General features: G+C 40.8%; 1 protein-coding gene across 3 annotated transcripts in view; it reads left to right on the top strand.

Moving 5' to 3' along the window:
- The window catches only part of nuf (rab11 family-interacting protein nuf), a 96,915-nt gene that overhangs the window by 30,869 nt on the left and 49,547 nt on the right, over window positions 1-16,499 (top strand). For 2 of the 3 annotated variants that reach the window (XM_019043476.2, XM_019043474.2), the window contains exons 3-6: window positions 11,743-11,923; window positions 14,477-14,560; window positions 15,746-15,826; window positions 16,429-16,476. In XM_019043476.2, coding sequence (XP_018899021.1) covers window positions 11,760-11,923; window positions 14,477-14,560; window positions 15,746-15,826; window positions 16,429-16,476 — 377 coding nt within the window. In that variant the 5' untranslated portion in view covers window positions 11,743-11,759. Of the gene's footprint in view, window positions 1-7,635; window positions 7,813-11,742; window positions 11,924-14,476; window positions 14,561-15,745; window positions 15,827-16,428; window positions 16,477-16,499 lie in introns of those variants that run through there. The other variant, XM_019043475.2, reaches the window with a different exon arrangement.

The following is a 16,499-nucleotide window of genomic DNA, read 5'->3' as shown; positions in this document are numbered from 1 at the left end:
TTTTTTTATTCAATTTCAGAAGTCTGTCGGTCACTTCAGTACGTTCAATTTTACAATTTTTAATCTGTCGGATGAATAAACTTTGAACCTGAAAATAGCGTAAACTTGTGCTGTTTTGCCAAAATCTTCTTAGCCCCTCTTCACCAAGGGGATGCCCCATTAGGAAATATCACATTACGCCCCTTTAACCAGCCAAGGGCCTCAGATGCGAGCCAGTCCGACCCTGAGACAAACCGGGACAGAACTTCCCGAAGAGGTTCGGAACTGGAAATAAAATTCACCTCATTCGGTGGCCGTAAGCACGCGCTTACTCTGTTGTGATAGTGAGGAGAGCAGTAAGTGCATTTCTGTGTGAGCCATGGTTAGCACATGCTTTTATGCGGCTCAGGGTTCATCCCAGCATGCACTCACTGCTTTTTTTCGGTATCACGGCAGTATCGCCCACCGGTGGATGTTGCAAATGAAGCAGAGAGTAACTGTGCCGCCCGTGAAACAATAGATGCAATGATCCAGTCCTGGGTTGTGGCTGTGGCTCCAGGCTCCTCGGTTCCTCGAGTTGTTGAGCCCTGATCTCCGCATAACGGTATGACCGATCGCCGAGCATTCCGTTGCATACCGCTGTCTCCGCCGTCGGAGCCACTCCCGCCGCTGCCAATCTCCGCAGAATTCCGCCGATTATTTCCCAACATCAGTAGTGAAAAACTCTACGTGAGGAGATTTAAACTCAGATAGAGATGAAAAGATTAAATTTCAGACGATAAAATTTCAGATGATAGATTAAATTTCACCTGTAAAAAGTTAGTATTAGTAAAATTAATAGTATAAACATAGATTTATGATAAATGCTGGTCTGGGGAATAAAAATAATTCAAATTGACAAATTAAAAGTTCAAAATGATAATTCGTCGGTGGACGTGTTGCCTAAGTCGCTGGGGATAAAAGCTTTTAATGCAATGGGTCAGCTGCAGTGGTCTCGGATGTGGCTCCCACCAAGACTGCCGAGAGCCGTGCTGAGTAATCCTCGCAAGGAACTAAAATAGTTCGCATCCACGAAAAATTAAACCGGTAGGGAAACGATTACCTGTACGATCGCCTAAGAGATGGCCACAAAGCTGGCTCTCTTCTCCTGAGGATGATTGAAGATTTTATGCTGTTTTTATTGATTTGACGAGTCCTTTAGTTTTAGTGATTTTTAGATTTTTAGTATTTTCTATAGTTTATTGTGCTCGATACTGGATGGCCTAAGAAACAGGGCTGTGCCCTAGTCGTTTGTAGAAGAAGAAAAATTAATAATGTAGAAGAAAATAATTTACACGTGTTGAAAATTTTAATGTACGCACTTATCTACTTTAAAGTTCGTCAAAATCATAGAATTCTTTTTTCTGTATTTTCAATTTTTCGGAAAAGCAAATTATTGGAATCCCTGCAAGGATCTTTTCCTAAAGTTACAGCTGAAATTCGTTCGAGATTGACAAAATTGTCATTTTTTATAATGCCTTGTGTGAGGCACTCTTTGAATCCCCTCAAGCACAATGAGAACCATACGAGGCCTCTTAGGAAAGGAGCCGCTTTAAAGAACGATTACAGGTACGACTTTCTGGTGACGTTCAAATTCGGAGCCGATCACTCGATAAATTCTCTCATTCACGCAACTGAAATGTCAGTTAACGATAACCGATGTAATATTGTCACCGAAAGTGAGAATTCAATACTGACCGAATCGCTCTGTATTTTTTAAGGTAGCTCGCTTATTTACGTGTAATACTGGGAGAAATTTCACCCTGGAGAAAAGAATTAAATTGAACATTTTTCCCGAAATTAGGACATTAGAAAGCTCCAATGCTAGGAGCGTACGGATACAGCACCTCTCGAATATATCATCTGTCGTGAGGCTATCAATCGAAGGTAACCTCAACAGCTGCCTGCAAAATTAGTGCGAATTCCTGCGGTAATGAATGATTGTTTTGTCAACATTCCATGCAACTGTGGTGACTCAGTGACGGCACGAATACCTACGCTGTGTGCCAGTCATATGCCCGCCAAGTTCGTCAAAGTTGTCTCGCGTACTAGTGACTCATTATAAATAAGAAACTCTCGCATTTCAAAATTTCTGACCCAGTTACAGTCTGCACTGTAGGTCGCGTCTGATGCTTGAAATGCCTTCAAAAAGTGGAATCAAAGCTTCGTCGTCGTTTCATTGTTTTCTTTATACATCTGAGTCCAGATACACAAAGGAAGAAATGATCTTTGGCTCTATTCGATTTATCCTAAAATTCAGGTATGAAGAGGGTGAAGGAGGGTAACGCAAGTTTCTAATTTTCTAAAGAAAAGCCCCCTTCGAAAACAAGGAGGTTTTTTTTTTCCTTGAAGATTTTTTCGATTAGAGCCTAAGTCGCAAGTTAGATCTGTTCTTAAAAATGAAAAAAAAAAAAAAAACCTTCTCTAGAAGTAAACCAGTAGTAGGTGAAGTATGGGAACATGAGTGACTCCCAGAAATGCAAGAGAAATCAGGAAATCCTCGACCTTATTATTTCGCATATACTTCTAAAAATCTGTTATCATTTTGTTATTGACTTTTTTTCTGATAACGTGAAACTCTCTTCTCATAATGCCAAAATTATGTATATGTTAATTTTTTGGATCACTGGCGGAGAGAGAGAGCAAGTATGAATCGACATCGAACAGAGAGCTTCCAGTTTATCACCAGGTATCAATGACTATTTCAATTTGAAGTTCGTCTTATTTTTAGTGGTAGAATAGCTTACAAAGCTCAAGCCTGGCGTTGAAACATTGAACTTTTGGAAATGCTGTTTTCAACCTATACGCATATTCAAGGTTTTGCATTTCCTCCGTTCAAAGGCCCATTTCTCATCTGATGACCCGATTTTCGGAATTTGTTGAGTTTGATTTTTAAATTTTTCTCTGATTGAACAATATGCTGCATATTGTACAATTAATATGCTCTGCAGAGCTCTTGAAATATTGTTTTTTCATTCATTTACCTGGGAGCTACACCCCCTGACCGCTTCGTAGTCCAACCCCCGAAGCCCCTCGCGCCTCATGCGTTACTGTTATGATTTCCCATTACAGCGCAAGATTGATTTATTTACTTTTTTCCGAAAAACAACAACTTTCCCACTCCTGCCATTTCCACCCAGCGGAGCATGAACGACCATGCTCTCTAATCGACTCGCTAATTTGACACAAGCATTAGAGCCTGAGCTCGCTATCAATCAGCGCGCTAATTAACTCACGACTTTATCAGACCGTCGCGCGCCATTGCGTCGTCTGTATCCTTGCAACATGAGGTGCAGTGTCAAGACGTCATCATTTGGATCTCAGTTTCCACGTGAGCCCTGTTCTACATATGAATCCATGCTTTCTGGAGTTCATGCGGAGATCGAGATACGCCTTTACGCCACACAGTGGATCGAGTCTTCGGAAGGAGTTGGACTTTAAATTTTTGACAAAAATTGTAACATTGTGCGTTGATCTCGTCAAAATTTTAATTTTAAGGGGTGATTTTTATAGAAAATTTTACGAGAAAACCGATGGAACTACTTGTCAAACGTCAACGTTTCATATTCATGAAGATTTACGCTTTTGAAGTTTTTAAATCATGTCCGACCTCTGCCACTGACTCGATTCACTGTGCGCCAGAGAAGCGACGATTTCAGAAGGAGGAAGGAGACATCATGCCGGCGGAGAATTCGACAAGTCTGACGTCATGTATGGATGTATTTTCGACTTTTCCTCCAGGTGAAAAAGTCGAGCCAAATACTGCCGCGCTAAGGAAGAACGCCGTATGAACATTTGATAGTTGCCAAATTTTCCTGAATAAAGCTTGTATTTTTAAGGAAAGTTACGCATATTTTTCCTTGACATTTTCAGATGCTTCAGATTAAGTTTCGAACAAAATTTTCTCAAAATTTTGAAGAAATCCCCTGAAAAAAAAGTTACGGCCTGTACACTGTACAGATACACCGTCTGTTCCGGGCTCAAAGGCCGATAGTTCTAGGTGCTGGAGCCGTAGTTTCAATTGCTTCGGGTGCTACGCCCGGAACTTTCGGCCTCTGAGCCTGGAACGCGGATGGTATGTCTATATAGCCTGTAAGTACGGCCTCTACAGCCGGAGTTCTTTGTTCAGTGTTTTCTCAATTTTCCTAGTATATTCATTTTTTATTGAAGGAAATCTGGCAACGTCTAAAGGTTCATACGGCGTTTTTCCTTAGTACGGCAGAAGAGCCTATTTACCGAAAAGTCATCGATTTCCCCGGAGGACGCACGCGCTGCGCGCTCGCATCGGCGTGTTGGCGCGGCGTGCGTGTCACTGCAGTTGGCCAGGTTCACTTTTCACGAATGAATCATGTGCTCGCTTTTCCTTCTGACAGCTTGCTTTTCTCCTCTATCAAATTGAAGTAAATCGTTCTGCATCTATAGGATCCACAATTTGCTCGTCCTGGGGGATTCGCGACGATTCAAACACGTCGTTGCACATGATTCGGCAGGTTACCTAAAGGGTCATTTAAACATTATCAGACAGGCGCTAAAGTCAAGGTCTCCGGAACCGTCGGTTTATAAAGTTTTATAAAAATTAAAATGAAGGAAAGAGCACTGCGGAGAGTATATTTTCTCAAATCAGATATCAGAGATGTTCGTGTCATTCTTCAAGTTGTTACAACTACAATTTTTTCGATCAAAATTGACGCTAAAATCTGCCCGACGTTAGGTCAAATTGTATTGTAGAATGAAGAACAACTTAATCAGCCAAAGGACGTAGTAGAATAACAACCCAATTCAGAAAAAAGGCTTCGCAGTAAAACACAAAGAATCGCACACAAATAACGTCACAAAAAGCGGGACGTTTCAAAACAATTACCATCTCATTTCCAACCAGAAAAAGCGAAAAATTGAGTCGTCGATTCGCTGTCATTCCGAGCTGAGGCTGTTTCATGTTATTTTGTAGGATTTCGAGTCCGTCGCATGCGAGTGAATAGGAGGAGATGTCAAATGGAAGAGAGATGACTAAAAATGTTTAACCAACAGAAATAAAAATTTTATGGAAATCTTGCTATTTTGAATTTGACTTCATTTTGAACTTTTAAGTCTCAACAAACCTTTCACGTATTGTGCTTTAGATTATGAAGTGTTTCCTGTAACATACACAAAAGAGTCGTATCACTTCATTTTTCGAACATCAGACCCCTCTTCCGTTCGTATTTTTGGCCGTTCTGAACAAAAAAATAAAAAATAAACCCCCTCGCTAATTTGAAGCCTTCCGTAAAGCCCCTCTGAACAGCGTGAAGGCAAAGTTTCTAATTTAAGGTATAGTGCGAATTAATGTGACTGAGTTAAGCAGCTTGTCTGCAAGAGGTATTTTTATCTCCCTCTTGTCTGTCACTCTTCCTCTCGGAAGGAACTTCAGAGGGACCATGTTTCATCCGTTCAGGGTTGTGTTCCATTGTCTCTTCCTTAATTTATTTTTCTATGAAACAAGAGTCTATCAAACATATTTGTCAAACGCTCGTCCACTGGATGAAACTACCTTGCACCCGATAAATAGGAGAGACATCCAGAGGCCAATACGCAATTTTTGTCTCCGCTTGGAAGTGAAACTTACAAGATTGACACGATCATATGGAGATGAGATGATCAGGAAGGAGGCAAACAATCTCTCTCTCTTTATTCCGAAGCCATCAAGCAGTCCTTGCCTCAGAAAAAACATAGATGATATGATCCGAAAGCCGTGTCGCAGTAGAAATATTCGAGCTCTATGTTTTTTGTAGTGTCTAAACAGAAATCTGGTCGCGTGAAGTGTTCTAAAATTGTTCAAGATCGCTGAAACGTAAGACGGAACGCATATCGATGGTGAAACTGCAGAAATGCGTAAATTGGTTTATGGCGTTGCAGACTTCCTGCTTCTGAAAGAGATTACGATGATTCGCCACTGCAAAAATTACAAAATACGGAAGAAAAAATCCTATGATTTCCGCAAAGTTTAAGATAGGTGTGAACCTTCCTTAAAATTTACGAAACTCAAATCTTTTGCACTTTCGTGTTTTGTACTTTTAAGCGGTAAATCATTGTAACCCCTTTCAAAGACCCATTTTTAAAGTTATACTGCTGAATTTCACTAAAAATAGGCGATAACAGTCCTTTTTATAACGCTGTATATTAAGGGTCTCCTTGAAACTCACTGGGGGGGGGGGGGGGGGGGGAGAGGGAGAGAGAGAGAGAGAAAAAACACATTGGATCTAGAGTCCAGACTCTTGAAAACATTGACAAGAAAAAGTACTCTTGATCCAATCAGATTTTTGCTTAAATCAAAAGGAAATCCGCTCAAATTAAGAATCTCGGTTCTTGATTTAAGCAAAAATCCGATTAAATCAAGAGTATTTTTTCTTGTCGATGTTTTCAAGAGTCTGGACTCTAGATCCAATGTGTTTTTTTTCCAGTGCTCCCTTATTGACAGTGTAAACATAAATGGCCTCCTAAGGAAAGGATCTATTTGAGGAACGACTAGGAGTACGATCTTCAAGTCCTTCAAGCATTTGGATCCTTTTAACAACCCTTTCAGGCAACCCTTATCCCTGTCAAATTAATTTCACCTTTGTAAGAAAGACTACCACCCTAGGCTCATCCACATCTACGCCTGCTTTTTACCAAGCTCCATACGAAGCGAATCCGAAATAGGTTGCCCCCACCCCGCCCCATCTGCATCTCCGCCCCGGAAACGGAAATGGAAGGCATCAGGACTCCAGGAGCAGCAGCTGAAGCCCAACGCATCCCGTAGAACTCTCACCCCGTCGCGTCTAATTTGTCGTTTCCCTCGTGAAAGAACGTAACTCCATTTCAATGTTGTCAAATTTTGGGCCTTTCTGATCGAAAGTTTCACGGATTTTTCCTCAGCACAGATTTCATGCAGAAATCAGAAAAATTTAAGAAAAAAATTGCGCAGGTACATTTTTATAAACTAAATTTTAAAAAAAGTAAATCTTGAAACGCGCAATATCATGTTTCAGAAAGATACTGAAAAATATTTTTCGAAATTGAACGCCAAATTAATTGAAAGGCAAACAGCTTTTGCTTTTTGGTGTTTTTTAATGCGTGTTGCATACGAGTCCCTGAAAATATGTTTCATACTTTTCACATCTTTCTGAAATCTCATGAAATATTTCAGAGAAATTCCCCATCTTTCACATTTTTCATTTCACTTGTGCAACTCTGCGTGCCACCGGCGCACAGTGGTTGACTTCACAGAGGCCGGACATGAAATTTTCGACTAAAACCCCAAATTTTGATGTTTATTTCGTCAGTTGGAATTTCAAGGGGTGTTCTAAGAAGAACATTTTACGAGAAAACAATGGAACCATTTTTAGAATCTCAAAATCGTGTATGAACGGAGTTCCAAACTTTTAAAGTTTTCAAATTTTGTCCGACCTCTCCTATTGACTCGATCCACTACCGGCGTAAACTAGGCAAGGATGTCTTCCTCGAAGGGTTCAATCCCTGGCTGGGGGCGTGGGTGCCGTGTTTTGAGGCTGCTGTGTCGTCCAGATGGGGGCGCGTGCGGCGCGATGTTTTGACGGCCGTGCCGGAGGCCCGAAGCCCCGGGGCCACCGACGAACCAAGGACCAGTCGTCGTAGCTCCCGCGCCGCGTCGGGCGTCTGCGTTTCGCGTTAGCGTTTACGTCTCGCTCGCGCTAATAAGTAGCCGATGAGTCCGTGTCCAACCAATTTACCGTGATGTGCATGTGAGTTTTTTTCCTCGCTTCCTCGGCACTCTCGTCACCCGTCGGTTTTTTCACCCGTGTAAGTGTCGTCACCCACCTTTGTTCCGCCTACTTTTCTCTTTGTTTTTGCATCCCCCCCCCCTCCTTATCCGCATTTCTCGTGAATCGTGAGGATTTACTCGCGCGACAATGCGGGGTCATAAGCGCGCTGACCCACTGCCGATGGAAATGTGGGTGTGTTTACTTTCTTGCTTGGAAAAATCAGGACATTCGAAACAAAGTCGAAAACCAGTATTTTTTTGCAATAATTTATTGTCTCTAGTGGCCCCAAAGAATTTAAGTGCGGTTATCTGACGATTCCCGTTTTTTTACTTATTATTGAATTTATTTTACTATGGATCTCTACCATGATAGATTCCTGTGGCGGGTAGGCGTCGCAGAGCGCCCTAGCGCACCGTACAGCGACTCATACATACATTCATATTATGAGTTGAATTTTAACTATTGGATTCCCTCAGCTAGGATATTCGGCATATTTATGGAGTACATTTACGGGTCGGGGAGCTCTTGTTTATCGCGGAAAAATTGAAAGCTCTTTTACTTACTGTCAGACACTCAGTTTATCGAATACTTCGGACGTCTGTCGTAGCCGAGTCTTTTTTGTGCCCTAAACACAAAATGACAAAACACAGGTAGGGAAGAAAAAGAGGAACACAACATAAATTTTGGTGGAAGGATGATCGGCCGAATTCACTCATTGTGCGGCGGTGAAACTTAACTTTTTCTCGCTTTTATGCCTTTTCCGAGTGATTTCATTTTGAACTGTTCTCACATTCCTGGATAAAATAGGCTGTACGTATTGGATCCACAGTAGAAATACGGCAAGGTGGCGCCGATGAAGAAAAAGGAAGGAGAAGGTGGGAGAGGAAAACAAAAAGACGAAAACAAGAAACTGTGGTCTCGTGTGGTGCCTAGTTGAATACTGCCGCCAGTGTGGTCAGCGTGGCCATGGTGTTTTTTCATTGAGAAGCGGCCGTGGTAATCTAGCATGAATGGTCAAATCCAGAATTCATTGTCAGGACAGTCTTGACGAGCATTTAAAACCCCGTCGGAGCCAAATATTACGGAGCCATGCTCCGCTTCTCGGAGTCAGATCAGTTGCACGTTCTACCACCGCGCCCGAACCATCTTCACTCTTTCCGCAACAGTTGATCCTGCTTTTACGTAACTAATGCAATGCCTAATTGAAGGTAATAAAAGCAACCCTGTGTATAAAGCTCTACACTGCCGTGCTAAGGAAAAACGCCGTACAAACATTCAAAAGTCACCAAATTTCCCGTAATAAAACGTGTTTTTTTGACGATATTCATGCATATGTTTCCTTGAAAATTCAGATATTATGATTAAATTGCGTACATAATTGTCTGAAAATTTTGGGGGAAGATATTCACAATTTTCCCGATAAAATCGGTTTTTATCGAAGAAAACTTGGCATCGTCTGAAGGCTCATACGGCGTTTTTTCCTAGCACGGCAGTACAAGTCAGCTGAATCGCAAAACCGGCGAGTAAGACATGCCGGTGAATCGTCAATAAATGCTACCAAAAAAAACCCGTTCCTCAGTTTAGGAAGCCCCGAGGAGCCTCGGGACCATGTGCATTCGATTTTATGCCTCAAATTTCGTAGGTCTAGTAGGTTATCTCGAATTTTTTGCTCCCGTCCAGATCGGGAAAAATCGACACGAGTTACATGGACTAAAATTTTAGGGTCAAAATCGGAAGGTCTCTCGATTGAGCTGGAACAGATCGAGGTGGCATCATCTTAAATGGCTCGAGGAATCCAATTTTCTTGTCTGAGAAGCTCTAAGAGTCCGTTGGTTTGCGCGACCATTATATGTGTAGCTAGATCGTTGTCATGGCCGATCATGGTCGAATGATACCATTTCATACAGGGGGTTAGGCATCAACGCCCTTAATAGCTACGCCTATGAGCCAACATCAAAATCGTAAGGTTAAGTCAAGCATAATTTACGGCGAGATAGGAAACTTGGATAACATAATAGAAATACTCGTAAAAGTAAACTTTTGATGAAGAAAATTGAAGGAGAGAAGAGAAACCCCACGCTGAAACTATACCAAACCTCGGATCTCTAATACGGTTCTTACAAATTTTCGCTTGTTTTGATAAAATGTGCTCGGAATTTTTGGAGAATATTGTCGGAAAAACGAAAAAAATTCAAACAAAATGCGGAGCAAAAACGAGGCTTTTTTAAAGTAAAATGTCGCTGCAGATTTTCATCATCGTAAATCAAAATCCGTGGTTTGGTATATTCACCTTCACCGACGCATTGTTCTCCGTTTCTCTCAGGTTTGCAGTCGATGGATGCGCGAAAGGAGGCAATGTGCATCACGGCACCTGGATGCAACTATTCGAGCTCCACGGATGCGCGTGTTGCATGTAATAAATTGAAGGCGCCCTGGGCTTCCTTGCTCGCGCCGAAATGCGCATATTGCGATTAACGCTGCTTGCCGCACCGGTGCTTAATATCAACAGCGGAGGCGAAAATACCGAACCACGGATTTTCAATACGGTCTTGGAAAATCTTAACTCGTTTTTTTTTTCTTTCCTGAAAATACTGCTCGACTCACTCGCGCGAAATTTTTTCAAAATATTGCCCAAAAAACGAAGAAAAACAAACTATCTGTTGAGCGTAAACGACAATCAGACCTTCTTTGAGAAGTGAAATGAGACAGTAGATTTGCAACGTCGCAAATCGAGATATGTAGTTTGACAATAATGTCATCTTCACCATCGAATTGTTCTTCGCCTCCCTCAGTTTGCAGCCAATGGATGAGCGAAAGGGGGCAAGGTTCATCACAGCGCCTGGATGCAACTAGTCGTGTTGCATGCAGAAAAATTGACAAAAAATTGAAAGGAAAAACTCGAATGTTTTTCCAATAAATCGTATTTTGCAGGAGGCACTTTGGCGCGCGACGTCTTAATATTCAACACGGCAGTCCCTTACCTGAAGAAAACTACTGCAAGCAATTACTTGCTGTTCCTTAAAACTTATCCGCACTCCCCCTAAGAACTGGCTGAAATTTGTTTTTTTTTCTTTCTCTCTCTCTCTACTTACGTACTGAGGATTTCATTGATGTGACAAATTAGAATTGTCTGGAGTCAAAATTTTCATAAAAGGAAGTAAGAAGAAAAATAGATTGGTGTGTATCACCTAACTTCTTGCGGCGGCCGCAATTCATAACCCGGGAAAGCCGATGCCAAGGCCATACTCAAGTCGCTTGTTCAAAGTAATAATTTAACGCGTTACACATTATCACTGAAACCCACGCCAAAGCTGAGCGAATTAATGTTTCGCAACGCTCCGAAATTTTGCAGCTTCAACTTTTCTCAACAGCAGTCCAAAAGCACTATATAGTTTCTCTCCATAATTTTGAAAAGGCAACCGTGGATTTTTCCTCTAAAGCTAGAGTTCCAACGTACGTCTGACCCTTTGGCAAGAAAAAAGAGCACAGCTGTCAGATTGTTATTTAAAGGCCTCGAATAAATTCCTGTAGGATAAGGGAAGGGGATTGCGAATGCATTCTCTGTTTTTGCCCTGAAAGTTCTTCGCTGTCCCCTCTTTCGGTATCGACAGAAGACATTTCCGAAAACTTGAATTCCTCGTTTTGAAAGTAGGGAAAAAGTTCAACGAAGGCTTAAAATAAACAGTAGACTCTTTTATCCTATCAGTAGGATCTTACTCTGGTCCCGACTCTGATCCGTACTTTTAAATTAAAATTCAGCATCCTTTGCTTCCTTTGCAGCATCCTTTGCTCCTTTAAACAATTATGTGCATAAGGAAACTGACGCTACATTCGATGCTTCTAACCTTAGCCAGAAATTGTGGTTCCTAATCGCAAAATTAAGTGCAATTTGTATCCCTCTTTTTGTGCCTTTATACAATCTGATGATTCGGATGCTAATTTCTCCGACCCCATGGTTTTGTTGCAGAAGCCGGTGACTAGACAATGATGGGTCCGACCACGGTCATGTCGAACGGAAACGCATCGGCCATCAGCAAGAGCAAGCTCGAGAACGGAACCGGAAACGGGCATCACGTTTCCGCGTCCAGCGAGGATGACGTCACCATTATCGGTGATCCCGTCGATAAAATAAACACCAGCACCGACAGGTAAATCAACAGTCCTCCTTCCCCCAGGTTCCGTTCGCGGAGTCTGTTAGCATAGAATTCTTGCTCTTATAGCTCTCATCCATTTGTATAAATTGAAATAAACACCATAATAGGGTGTGCTTCCTTCCAGCGGGCTGATTATTGAAATTAATACACAAAGCGTTAGACAAAGAAGACATAGGGAGTATGGAGCGATCCTATTGGTTGAAATGCATGGTTTCTATAGACTAAGGGAGAAAATGATAGGCCAGCTCTAAGGTCTCTCGTGGGTTCTGTTGGTTAGTCGATTACCTACCTCCTTTGTCTATTGCAACCACTCGCTTCCACCAATAGGATCCCTCCATATCCCTTTCATCTTATTTGTCTATAGCTTTGTCTATGAATTTCAATAATCGACCCTCAGAATGGACCAGTAGACAAGGTACGAATGTAAGCATTCTCGTAGAACACGATATATATGTGTAACGAAAATTACTGTCAGTAACTCTTAACCAAGATGAAGACTTTTTTTGAGCATCAATTCGACTTCACGCTCTTGGAGAAAAACAAAAATCTACTTAAGTCAATCGCTCACGTAAAGTTACTGTGACAGTCTCTGCGATATGAAATTATGGCAACCTTAATCTCGATGCTTTGGCTCAGCTGTAGAAGTTTCCTACACTTTGAGCAACACAGCGTGGGAAAGGAACAATGCTTGATTGAGCAGCCTGCCAAACCTGTTGTAGGGTGCGATTTGACTTACGTAGAGTATAATTTTCTCATGACCTTGCTATTAAAATTTCCCGGAAAACCGTAATATCATAGTTAGAAGTTGATTTCAGTAATTTTCCTCGCGAGAATCGTGTTCTACATGAAATTTTGAATGACTTAATTTGTATTTTGCCTATTGGTCCATTGCAGAAGATAATTCAAATCGGATTCTCTCTCTTATTTTTCGGTAAGATTACGGAATTGAGGAGAATTTAGTGAACTTTACTGACGAGTGCAAGCAGTAGCAAGTGCAGTTTACGTGGCTGAACTGTGACCGCGAAAGCGCGAAAATTCGGTAAATAACCACGATTACACATGAGCGCCGCGTGCAAAAAACCGTGAAAAACAACGATGCTCAAGTGAGCGCGTAACTTTCGCCAATTCTGATTCGTTCAACTCCTTCACCCCCCCCCCCCTTTTTCTCTTTGGAAAATATTCTTTCTTCTACTTGGTCCAAAAAGTAAACCTCTTAGTCGAAACCTACGGAATTAAGTTACTGGCGATACAGAGCACACCGTAGTTCCTGCATCCAAAAAAGCAAGGAACAAAAAAGAAGAAAAACCGGACGGAATATTTCTGTTCCCTAGATAAATCTAGTGCATCGGAATAGAGCAGCAAATCATCCGTGAGCGGCATACAAATCAGTATGAAAAGGAACAAAAATATGATGTTGCTCGAAGAAGTCAAAAACCTTCCTTGTACGAGAACAGTGTACAAATTAATAACCTATCAGGAATTATTTTCTACTTCTGACTCATTATGCTATATAACTCACAGTTAGGCCTTGTCTCCACGGGCCTTTTCACGAGATTTGTCCCAGGGAAAAATCCCACTTACGAAGTTGGGAGAAATAATGAGTTAATCAATATTTTTCCCAGTACCAAGTATGGTCCTTTTACTCCTAGGACCCACTGAGAGAGGAAGAAGAAGTGCAAACTAATTGCGCGATATTTTGTTGAATACTCTATTGTTCATGTTTGTTTAGTTAAAATAATGTGTCTAATTGTCAATTGAGTGCAATTATTACTTTAATCCCGGTTAAATACTCGACTTTATCTAATTTATCTTCCCGCGCAAACTAGTCGCAGGACCGTATGAGCCTCTTCCCGTGGAGACGGTAACTGAGAAAAATCCCAGAAGTTTCATTCCTGCGTTTCGAACTTGGGACACATCCCATGAAAACGTCCCGTGGAGACAAGGCCTTAGAGAAAGAATTCACCCCAGAGGATCACCCTTCCTTCGATCATTTCTTTGAAGTAGTAAATTTATTTTTATACATAGATTTTTACAATCTTCTCTTGTTTAGCATTTTATTAGAAAATAATTGTCGTTCGGAAGCACAGAATTTCTGAAAATTTTCTGAGACAAGAGGCGCGTACTCTGTACACAGATGGAGGTTGTACATATCAGTACCCCAGAGTTACAAGGTACCTAACTCCATTTTAGTCATTCCGAGATATCAGTGGAAAGTCGTTCGTCGGCCCCATTGATTCCAATGTAAATCGCAATTTTTTAGATTCCTTCCGTATCTCATTACCGGATTAAGATAGGGCTACCAAATTTTCCACACATGCGGAACCGTTATTGGAGATTTCCAAACCAACACCAACTTGATTTTTTTCAATAATGTATGTTAGGTACCACTTGGCTCTGGGGCACTGATATGCACAATCAAAGTAAGATGCCTGTACTGAAATGCTCTAATGTCTGAAACATTACTTGGCGAGATCTTGACACAATACCTGGCATGTTTTTTTCCATGCTGAGACTTCTTTGTTCTAACTCCTTCTTTTGCTTTTCCAGCCACTGTTCAAGTTTATCTGACGGGGAAAACTACGAATGCTATGGTGAAGTCGACATGGATACATCTCCCCAGATCTTAAATGGGTAATTTTGAATAATCCTCCATTCTCACATATATCTGCAACAAAGATACAGTGAAAAAAAAAATATTGCTGAATTTGCCTTGCACGCGGGTATTTAATGGCATGGTGTAGCTAAAAAACGAACGTGCAAACCATGCAGGTAAAATCGCTACACAAATTTCAGATAACTTACACACACGCGTGTAGGTGATTTTGCTCTCTGAAAAGCTACGTCTGTTACCTTTTTAGTTATTCTTCCGTAAATTTCGCTATTTTTCTGTAAAATCTGCTATTTTAGCCTAACTATTGAGCTATTTTTACTGTTCGCACAGTACCAATACCAAAAAATGCAGTTACACTTCCAAGCCACTCGATGCAAGATTAACTGCATGAAGGCGCGCAGACGTAGCAAATCGGTGTAGCAATTCGTGCCAGTCGTTCACTTGATTCAACACCGTGCACGGATAAGAAAGCTTTACGAAGTGAAGCAAATTTTGCTCCACCCAAAATCGGTGAATTAGCAATCCTTTTTTTTTCAGTGTAGCATGTTTTATTCATGGTATCTGGGACCAGGAAAACCCGGGAATAACTGGGATCCATCAGGGAATGAAAAACTGTTGGGAAAATCTGGGAAAAATCAGGGAATTTATTCCAGAAACCGGGAATTAATTCCGGAACAAAAATCGATATTCATACCTGGATTTTCGGAGAATTATAGAGTTTTTTTCGAGCAAATTCGGGAAAGTCATATAAAACTTTCGCATTTTGTCAGGGAATGAGCTCCTAGAAATCGGTAAAATCAGGAAAAAAATCAGAGAATGAGTATGGTTAAGAATTTAGGATACATGGTATTATTTTAAAAAGTAGTAGAATGTAACTTTGAAAGCTTTCTGAAGAGGACAAAAAAGTCCCCAAGCCATGATATAATAGCTGTTTATAATCAAGATACAGAGACTCAGAGTGCGAAAAAGGATGGATCCTCGTAAGTAAGTACACGTCTCAAAAATGATTACAGAGACATTCAATTTAAACGAAATTAAACATGACTCCTGGAAATCGACAAATTAATTAAATGTTTGAATGACAAACGAACATTTTCATGTGCGATTTCTCAAATTACTGAGAAAAAAATGTATTGTATACCCGGTCAACTATGATCATTTAATGTCTGTATTTTTTAATGTTTCAATTTCTGTTTTTTTTTCAGATCTGCGAACAAGAGTCCTTTCAGCTCAAATTTAACAAGAAATACATGGCTACGCACTAGTTTAAGGAGATCTTCACCGAGGTAATTCTCAAATTACATCTTTTTTATTCCCCAATCATTTTAAGAATGTTAAAGGAAATCAAAATTCCATACAATGAAAAAACTCAAATTTTCCTCTGGATTTTTTAATAACTAAATGAGCCTATCAGGCACGGACAGGAAGATCAACTTGAGTCTTCAACAGCTTAACCCAATGGAACCATTTTTTTCTGAAGGGTCCAAACGCCAAATTTTTAGTAGATAAGTTATGTAAGGAACATCAAAGGAGGGAGGACTTTTTTCGAGTCTCAATTTTGCCTAACTAAAAGCTAATTTGCCCTGATTGATACAACCCAGGTTGATTTACGAGGTTTTAATGACTGATGAACGATGCCAATGTAAACAATCAATGCTAAAATATTATTTTCAAGTCGTACAGTAGGTCTAACATGCTGAATCGACTTTTAACCTGTTTAGCAGTTCATTGCTTTTTTTCCAAAATGAGGAGTCTAATTTTAATGGAGACCCTTGTATAGATGACCCTTCATGCACAAATGGATCCACTAGAAAAACGGTTTTTGCTCAATATTTCTGTGATTATTCACGCAGTTCTATATTTTAATTTCGTGCTTTTTGATTTTCAGTCACAATGACAACCTGCCTAATCGAAAATGGGGCTCGTTTCGTCAATCGTAAGTAACCCAATTATGTACAA

The sequence above is a fragment of the Bemisia tabaci genome, chromosome 4, assembly GCF_918797505.1.
Source record: "Bemisia tabaci chromosome 4, PGI_BMITA_v3".
In the NCBI taxonomy this organism is placed as follows: domain Eukaryota; kingdom Metazoa; phylum Arthropoda; class Insecta; order Hemiptera; family Aleyrodidae; genus Bemisia; species Bemisia tabaci.
Note: the sequence above shows the minus strand (reverse complement) of the source record. Positions and strands in the feature narration are given on the sequence as shown.